The sequence below is a fragment of the Hylobates moloch genome, unplaced genomic scaffold (genome assembly GCF_009828535.3).
Source record: "Hylobates moloch isolate HMO894 unplaced genomic scaffold, HMol_V3 SCAFFOLD_16, whole genome shotgun sequence".
Taxonomy (NCBI): Eukaryota; Metazoa; Chordata; class Mammalia; order Primates; family Hylobatidae; genus Hylobates; species Hylobates moloch.
Genome location: NW_026652291.1, coordinates 9196454 through 9206163, shown reverse-complemented (window position 1 = coordinate 9206163; position 9710 = coordinate 9196454). Strand labels below are relative to the sequence as shown.

Below are 9710 nucleotides of genomic sequence, written 5' to 3'. Positions count from 1 at the left end.
GTGCCACTGCGCTCCAGCCTGGATGACAGAACAAGACCCTGTCTCTTAAAAAAAAAAAAAAAAGAAAATTATAAAACTTAACCAGATAAATTAAGCCTTAATTTCACTTCTAAAGGAAAAAGAAAAAAAAAGCTTTTATATAAATAACTCTTACAAATCAATAGGAAGAAAAAATGCAAACAATGGGCAAATAATATAGTCAACTCAGAAAAAAAAATAAATGTCAATAACTACTTGAAAGAGGTCCAACCCAACCATTAACTCAAGAAAGAAAAATTTTAAGTGATTGGGTCATTTCACTTGCTAATTTTGTGATTCTTCTTATTTAAACTTAATACCTGTAAGGATTTAATGAGGAAGCACTCTTACATTCTATTGGAGGGTATATTGTTGAAATCTTTCTGGAAACATTGGTAATAAATCCTTTACAAAGTTTATAACTTCTGAATTTGTTAATATACTAGCAACCTAGCATAGGGAAATGATTCAGCAAAAAAACTAGTATATAAGGATGTTCATTTCCCCTAATGAAAAATTGGGAAGGCTCTAAAGAGTGGTAAAGTGATGCTACATCTTTTGATGGAAAAATATGCAACCACTAAAAATCATGAAAAAATGGCAATGGGAAAAAATTGTGCTACACAAAAAAAGGATATAAAACTATACATACTGTGTTTTGAAAAATAATTGTATATGTAACAAAAAAAGATTATAGGCTGTTAGTAGTCATCACTAGGTGATAAAATAGGTAATTTTCATTTTCTTAATACTTTTTCACATTTTATACATTAGCTTGTATGTACTAATTAGAAGCAGGAAATGCAATAGATGTGGGGTTTAAGCTAGCTAGAGGCTGTCTAGCAAAAGTACCAAGCCTTGCTGAGTTGTATCTGCTCCCAAGATCCTTGAAGAGGCAGTATGATTATGAAGAGAAGAGTGCACACCTCATTTCCCATGATGACACTCTTCCCACCTTTCCTCTAAGTTCGGCTGCTACTAATGTACTTACAACCATTAGCTTCTTCTATTGCACACCGTGCTGTTCTCTCCCCGGTGTTCAAAAACATAAAATGTGCTGTTTGAATGTTGAGGAACATAGTAAGAAAACACTGAGATTCTGATAGGTGCCACATTGACTTCAGAACTTTCTTTCCAATCCCTTTATTTTCTGGATGATAAAGGTGAGATAGACAGATTGAGCACCTTGCTCAGCAACTGCCTATGAGCAGTGCAGTTGGATCAGAACCTAGGTCTTCTGACTCCACCAGCTGTCCCCATACAGTACGTGTTAATAAAAACCATCACATTAACTTTGTGTTTATATGAAAACTGATTTTAAAAGAGGGAAAGAATAACAAAGGAAACATGTTAGTTGGTATACTAGAATTAGTAGAATCTCTGGCCTGGGTGCGGTGGCTCACACCTGTAATCCCAGCACTTTGGGAGGTTGAGGTGGGTGGATCGCCTGAGATCAGGAGTTTGAGACCAGCCTGGCCAACATGGTGAAACCATCTCTACTAAAAATACAAAAATTAACTGGGTGTGGTGGCACACACCTGTAATCCCAACTACTGGGGAGGCTGAGGCAGGAGAATTGCTTGAACCTGGGAGGTGGAGGTTGTAGTGAGCCAAGATTGCCCCCTGCACTCCAGCCTGGGTGACAGAGTGAGACTCGATGTCAAAAAAAAAAAAAAAAAGAATCTCCTTTTTTAACCTACCAATATATATAAAATTATCTAGAAGCCATCCCCCCTGTAACTATGGCAAGCTCATTTCATGAAAGAAACAGAGGTAAGTTATAATATTTTATTGCACCATGACTGGTTGAATAACTTTCAAAGTGTTTACCTGCTTAACTGCATATCAGCAAGGAATGCAGAGATAAACTAAAAATCTGAAAATGAATCAGGTGAATTTTAGAATAGTTGAACTAGTAAGTCATTTGAAAGAATGCTGAAGTACATTTTCTAAGTTTCGCACTGATCTTGCATGAATACTTTTACATTTAAATTGACATTACTTTCTTGTTGATTAAAAAAAAGCAAAAAATTGCCGGGCCTGGTGGCTCACACCTGTAATCTCAACACTTTGGGAGGCCGAGGCGGGTGGATCACAAGGTCAGGAGTTCAAGACCAGCCTGGCCAAAATGGTGAAACCTCCATTCTCTACTCAAAATAGAAAAATTAGCCGAGTGTGGTGGCACACGCCTGTAATCCCAACTACTCGGGAGGCTGAGGCAGGAGAATGGCTTGAACCCAGGAGGCAGAGGTTGCGGTGAGCCAAGATCGCGCCACTGCCCTCCAGCCTAAAGGATAGAGCAAGACTCTGTCTCAAAAAAATAAAAAAAATTTGCTATGAGCAAACTGTTCCCAAATTGAGTTGGCAAAACCTCAAAGCGTTAGTTTATCAAAACAAGTTTTAATGAGAGTTGCATGTATAAAAAAGAAAATGGAGTGGGGACAGAAAAACAAAATATAAAGGCTCCCATCTGTACAAGTGTGCCTTAGCCTTGCAGGAAAAGAAAAAGCAATTAATTTCACCTTTGGAGACCACTTCAGAAAATGCTTCACATATGTCTTCTTTAATCCTAACAGCCTTGTTAGGCTGGTGGTATCACTCCTATTTTACAGGCAATTTAACAGCCTAGGGAAAGTTAAAAGATTGGTCCCAGCCTCCCACAAATGACTGGAGAGCTGAAACTCAAAGCCAAGTCTCATGAGTGCCTGAAAGCCCGGAGCCTCCAAGCTGTCTGGAGATCTTGGGCCACCTCCGTTTTTTGAAACAATCAGTATTTTTTAAAAAGAAGAAGGCCAGGTGGGGTGCCTCACACCTGTAAATCACAGCACTTTGAGAGGCCGAGGCAGGTGGATCACTTGAGGCCAGAAGTTCAAGACCAGCGTGACCAATATGCTGAAAACCTGTCTCTACTAAAAATACAAAAATTAGCCGGGCATGGTGGTAGGCGCCTGTAATCCCAGCTACTCCGGAGGCTGAGGCAAGAGAATCGGTTGAAGCCGGAAGGCGAGGTTGCAGTGAGGTGAGATTATGCCATTGCACTCCAGTCTGGGTGATAGAGCGAGACTCCATCTCAAAAAAATTAGTTAAAAATTAAAAATAAGAACAAGGCTGGCGTGGTGGCTCATGCCTGTAATACCAGCACTTTGGGAGGACGAGGCAGGAGAGTCTCTTGAGCCCCAGAGTTAGAGACTGGCCTGTGCAACAAACATAGTGAGACCCTGTCTCTATTAAAAATAATAAAAAGAACGAGAAGAAACCACGCACACACAATTGCTGTAAGTGTTAAATATTTGCATTTAAGGAGTTAATTAATGCTTAAGGCATGAAAGCAGTTCAATATGATCAGGCTGTTCCAAGGCAACCGCGTATTCTTAGTCCACCACAACCTTTATGGTCCAGTGATCACCGAGTTGAATGTTATCTTTTAATTTGTGGATTTATCTCAGCAACTGCATGTATAATCTCTTGTGGAACGGTCCAGTCTAAATTTCGTCCCTTGGTGAATGTGAGCGAATCCCGGGCACCTACGGCCTCTGGTCGCCCCCAGCCGACACCAGGGGTCTTCCTGGAACTTGCATCTGGAAACAACCCCCAAGGGAGCTGAGCCCGCAGACCAAGCCGCAACTGCCGCAAGGCGGGACCACACTAGCGTCGCTCGGGTGTTCGGGAGCCCGAAACTCCATGGCAACAGCTTTTCTTCGCAGCTGAGGCTTACGTCCCGTCGCCCCGGCCGGACCACCCCATGGGAGAGTGCTGAGTAACTCCCACGTATCGGGGAGAGTCCTAGGCTGTGGGCCATTCCCTCTTCTTCAGAATTCTCATTATTTTTAGTCATCGGGTCAAGCGGACACAGGGATGTGTTTCCAGACTTTCCGAACAATGGAGATAAAAAGGCACAGCAATCATATGGCCCCCTGGGACAGACGCCCAGGGAGCCTCCGAAAGAAACCGTGCACTGCCCAAGGGCTGACAGTGGGCAGCAAGCCAGGGTGAGACCCGGGCTGCACGCGCGGCGCCGCGGAAAGCACTCGCGGGGACATCCGCCTGGCGCCCGGAAGCCGAGAGCGCCCGCAGTTGCCAGCCCTGAGCCTCGCCTCGCCCGGCGCGCCCCGCCCAGCCCGCTGCACGACACGCCCCGCCCTGCCCGGCACGCCCCGCCCAGCCCCCCGGCACGACACGCCCCTCCCTGCCCGGCACGCCCCGCCCAGCCCCCCGGCACGACTCGCTCCGCCCTACCCGGCACCCCCCGCCCAGCGACCGGCACAGCCTGCCCCGCCCCGTCTGGCACGCCCTGATTAGCGCCGGGCACGAGACGCACCGCCCCGCCCGGCACTCCCCGCCCAGCGCCCGGCACTCCCTGCTTCGCCCACGACACGCCCCTCCCCTCCCGGCAAACTGTGCCCGGCGCCAAGGCCCCGCCCCCAGAGAGAACCTGCCCCGCCTCCCTGGCCCGGGCCCCGCCTCCTTGGCAAGCAGAGTGACGCTTTCACCTTAGCAACCAGCGCGGCTCCCGCCATGGCTGAAGAAGAGGAAACTGCTGCTCCCACGGAGAAAGTTATCCGGACCCAGAGGGTGTTTATAAACCTGTTGGACTCCTACAGCAGCGGAAACATCGGGAAGGTGAGCGGCGGCGGCGCCCGAGCCTCACGCCAGCTCTCAGCTCCCAGCCCTCGGTCCCCAGTCCGCAAACCCAGCGAGGGTCTGCGCCCCAGGGCGCTGTCGGGGCCTTTCTTCAGGGAGGGTCCCGCGTCCTGGGCACCACCAATGCCCCCTGGACCCCAGTCCGCACCCAGGCTGGACAAGGGATTCTACATGGAAGCCCAGGTGTCTGGAGATCACTGGTCCATCCCCTGTTCCTCCTTTTAATGAGGGGAAACTGAGGCTAAGAGGGAGGAAGGGACTTGCCCAAGATCACATAGAGAGTTGAGGCCAGAACCTGGACAGAGACTCCAGGTCTCTTGCCTCCTACTAACTTCTCTTTCTACCCTTCCATCGATTTTGAAGCGGGCGGCTAAACGAGAAAATAAATCAATTTTTTTTTTTTTTTTTTTTTTTTTGAGACGGAGTCTTGCTCTGTCACTCAGGCTGGAGTGCAGTGGCGCGATCTCCGCTCACTGCAAGCTCCGCCTCCCGGGTTTACGCCATTCTCCTGCCTCAGCCTCCGAGTAGCTGGGACTACAGGCGCCCGACACAGCACCCGGCTAATTTTTTGTATTTTTAGTAGAGAGGGGGTTTCACTGTGTTAGCCAGGATGGTCTCGATCGATCTCCTGACCTCATGATCCACCCGTCTCGGCCTCCCAAAGTGCAGGGATTACAGGCGTGAGTAAATCAAATTTTTATATTGCCCATGAAGCGTTTTTCATTCATCCATCCCTTCAATATATGGTTTTTGAGCATCTATTATGGACCAGACACCGTTTGGGTCCCTGAGTTCCATTAAGTTTCCTCACCTTTCTCTGTCTTTATCCCTGGAAAATGAAGATATTCAGAAAAAGGGCTCTGGGGCCCTTCATGCGAATATGATCAGTTGTCAAAAGAAAGCCATGATTTTATCATTCCCTGTGGGTAGGACCCGTCCATCTTAATTCTGTCCTCTAGAGCTACAGAGAAATCTAATCTCACCCTGGACAGACTTCTCTGAGGCTAATGACTGCACGTTCGAACAGGACAAATCTGCTTAAAATAAGAAGAGGCTACAGTACGTACCATCTGTATTAGTTTTCTAGGGCTGTGGTAACCAATTGCCACAAACTGGATGACCTTATAAAACAGAATTTATTCTCTCGCAGTTCTTGAGGGCAGAAGTCCAAGATCAAGGTGTCAGCAGGGTTGGTTTCTACTGGAAGCTCCAGGGGAAGAACTGTTGCTTGCCCCTCTCCTAGCTTCTGGTAGTTGCCAATAATTCTTGGCACCTCTTGGCAGTAGACTCCAATCTCTGCCACCTTCTTCACATGGTGTTCTCTCCCCTGTGTCTCTGTGTGGAAACTTCCTTCTTCTTATAAGGACACCAGTTGTTGGATTAGGACTCACCCTATCCAATATGGCTTCATTTTAACTTGATTATATCTGCAAAGACCCTATTTCCAAATAAGGCCACATTCACAGGTTCTAAGAGGACAGGAATTTGGTGGGGGTAGACACTATTCAACCCAGTGTACCATCTAAAATGCATCCATCAAAAAACAGAGATTTAGGGTGGGGCGCGGTGTAATACTAGCACTTTGGGAGGCTGAGGTGGGTGGATCACCTGAGGTCAGGAGTTCAAGACCAGCCTGGCCAACATAGTGAAACCCTGTCTCTACTAAAAATACAAAAATTAACTGGGCGTGGTGGCAGGGGCCTATAATCCCAGCTGCTCTGGAGGCTGAGGCAGGAAAATCACTTGAACCCAGGGGGCGGAGGTTGCAGTGAGCCGAGATTGCACCACTTCGCTCCAGCCTGGGCAACAGAGTGAAACTCCATCTCAAAACACACACACACACACACACACACACACACACACACACACACACAAACAAAAACCAGAGATTAAGGCATGTAATTATACAAGATAAACAATATACGTATATATTACATATGACCTATATCTACCAGAAGGGACTCTAAACACATGATACATCTTCCAAATTATCAGAAAAGGTAGGAAAGAAGAAGCAAAGACACAAAACTGTAACAAAAAGTTTTTAAAGAAAGGAAGCATTACCAAACAGGTGTAGTATAATCTTATTTGTGTTTTTCAAAAAAAATACAGACATAGAGAAGATAGATGATTTATCTGTACACAGAAAATGTCCCTGAGGTCAGGAGTTCGAGACCAGCCTGACCAACAGGATGAAACCCTGTCTCTACCAAAAATACAAAAGTTAGCTGGGTGTGGTGGCGGGCGCCTGTAATCTCAGCTATTCAGGAGGCTGAGGCAGGAGAATCGCTTGAACCCGGGAGGCGCAGGTTGCAGAGCCAAGATCACGCCACTGTACTCCAGCCTGGGTGACAGAGTGAAACTCCATCTCAGAAAAAAAAAAAAAAGGTGACATTTAATCTAACATACACAGGATGAGGCTCAAGCCAGAGAAAATAGTTCTCAGAGGGCACAGCAAAGGCACAGATTCCAAAGTAGGAATAGGGTTGGCGGTTTTTGTGTGCACAGTGGCTAGGGGGCAGTGCACCAGGGCTTCCTGGGCCCACTTCTTCATTAGGTGCAGCAAGTACCATGCCCAGGACCCATGAGACTTTTAGGGGCCCACAAAAAGTGTGCTAATTTCTTTTAAAATCAGAAGGAAACAAATGAAATTTTAGAGTCAATGAATGTGTTTGTCTTTATAGCATGCGATTGAGAAATATAATGTTTGAATTTTTTTTTAATGGAGGAAGGGGCCCAGAGAGCCCAGAAAATGGCCCTACTCAGCTCCTAAGCAGGGATGCACTCATGGTCTGTGCTCCATAGAAATTTATTACATAGATTAGCGGAGCAGAGGCCAGCAGAGAGGGCCAGGTCATGGATGGCCTTGGCCAGGAGTTTCGTTTATACTCTAAATTCAGCGGGAAGCCTTGAACAACGCAGGGATTAGGGGTTTTGTTTTTCAAAAAGATACAGATACAGGCCGGGTGCAGTGGCTCACACCTGTAATCCCAGCAATTTGGGACGCCAAGGCAAGCGGATCACTTGAGGTCAGGAGTTCGAGACCAGCCTGGCCAACATGGCAAAATCCCATCTCTACTAAAAATACAAAAATTAGCCAGGTGTGGTGGCTTGTGCCTGTAATCCCAGCTACTCCAGAGGCCAAGGCAGGAGAATCACTTGAACCTGGGAGACAGAGTTTGCAGTGAGCCGAGATCGCACCACTGCACTCCAGCCTGGGCAACAGAGGAAAAATCTACCTTTAAAAAAAAAAAAAAGATACAGATATAGAGAAGACAGTTAAAACTCTGCACATAACTCTTATTTATTTATGTATGTTTAAGAGACATGGGTCTCATTAACGTCGCCCAGGCTGGACTCGAGCTCCTGGGCTCAAGTGATCTTCCCACCTCAGTGTCCTAAGTAGCTGGGACTGCAGGCTATGTATAACTTTTGACTCCCCAGAACTAAACTACTAATAACCTATTGTTAACAGGAATCCTTACCAATAACATAAACAGTCAACACATATTTTGTTCACATAAAATATACTGCGTTCTTACAATAAAGTAAGCTAGAGGAAAGAAAATGTTTATAAGAAAATCATAAAGAAGACAAATATGTTTACTATTCATTAAACAGAAGTGGGTTGTCCTAAAGGTCTTCATCCTCTGTGTTCATGTTGCATAGGCTGAGGCAGAGGATGAAGAGGAGGGGCTGGTCTCAGGGGTGGCAGAGGTGGAAGAAAATAAGTGGCTAAGTGGACCTACAAAGTTCAAACCTGTGTTGTTCAAGGGTCACCTGTATAAAAAAGGGAGGTGACATGAACATGATTGAGATTAGGAATGAAGGAGAATCTAGGCGTGGTGGCACACGCCTACCTTCCCAGCTGCTCAGGAGGCAGGATGGGGAGGATCACTTGAGCCCAGTTCGAGGCTGCAGTGAGCTGTGATCGAATCACTGCATTCCAGCCTGGGAGGTATACATAGGGCAGAGTAAAACCTTGTCTCCAGAAAAAAAAAAAAGAATGAGGGAAGGGAGTTTATCTCCTTCCTTAATCCCCTTTTGATTTTGAATTTTTTTTTTTTTTTTTTGAGACGGAGTCTTGCTCTGTCGCCAGGCTGGAGTACAGTAGCATGATCTTGGCTCACTGCAACTTCTGCCTCCTGGGTTCAGGTGATTCTTCTGCCTCAGCCTCCCGAGTAGCTGGGATTACAGGCATGTGCCACCACGCCCAGCTAATTTTTGTATTTTTGGTAGAGACGGAGTTTCACCATGTTGGCCAGGATGGTCTCAATTTCCTGACCTCGTGATCTGCCTACCTTGGCCTCCCAAAGATCTTGATTATTTTTTATAACAATATTTTTGTAATGAAACTTCTTTTAGTATACAGAGATCTTTCTCTAGCAATCCTCCTGCCTTGGTCTCCCAAAGTGCTGGGATTATAGGCATGGGCCACCACGCTCTGTCCAGAGATCTTTTTCAAAAACTTTTCAATAACAGAATTTTCTAGTTGGTCCTTAATTAATCAGGGCCTTTCTCAAATTCCAGGTAATTACTGATCATCTGCTCCAAGGAACATGGGAGTGGGAATATGAGGAATATAAGAGAAATGGAAGCTGTGTCTCGTTTTAGGCTTACAACCCAGTTGGGCAACGCCACCCCAGCCCCATCTCTTTTTGCTGGGCATCAATTTCCTCAACTGTGAAAGAGGATAATAAAATTGAATATGTATGTTTGAGAGATAAATGAAATGAAAACATACGTAATTTACTTGGGAGAAATATATTCCAATAGGAGGTTGAAGCTGGCAATCTTGCATGCTAACCTGGACTGTTTTCTATCAAAATAAATGAGTTGGGACTTTTTGGTTATTTGGTTTTATTATATCTTTATTCCCAAGATATGGTAATGTCATGATTATTTATATATGCTTAATAGATAAAATGATTGTTGACATATATAAGTAAGTATTGACATATAAACGAATGAAACTCGTAATCACCACAAAAGCCACTTCTAAGGATAGCTTTTGGAAAGCAAGAACAGAAACTTTGCCAACTTCTTTCTAT

At 45.6% G+C, this 9710-nt stretch overlaps 1 protein-coding gene across 2 annotated transcripts in view; it reads left to right on the top strand.

Annotated features, from left to right (window-relative positions):
- Window positions 1-4506: 4506 nt before the first annotated feature.
- The window catches only part of AK7 (adenylate kinase 7), a 97170-nt gene continuing 91966 nt past the window's right edge, over window positions 4507-9710 (top strand). Inside the window, exon 1 of one of the 2 annotated variants that reach the window (XM_032179640.2) lies at window positions 4507-4638. In XM_032179640.2, coding sequence (XP_032035531.1) covers window positions 4534-4638 — 105 coding nt within the window. In that variant the 5' untranslated portion in view covers window positions 4507-4533. The remainder of the gene's footprint in view (window positions 4639-9710) is intronic. The other variant, XM_058429631.1, reaches the window with a different exon arrangement.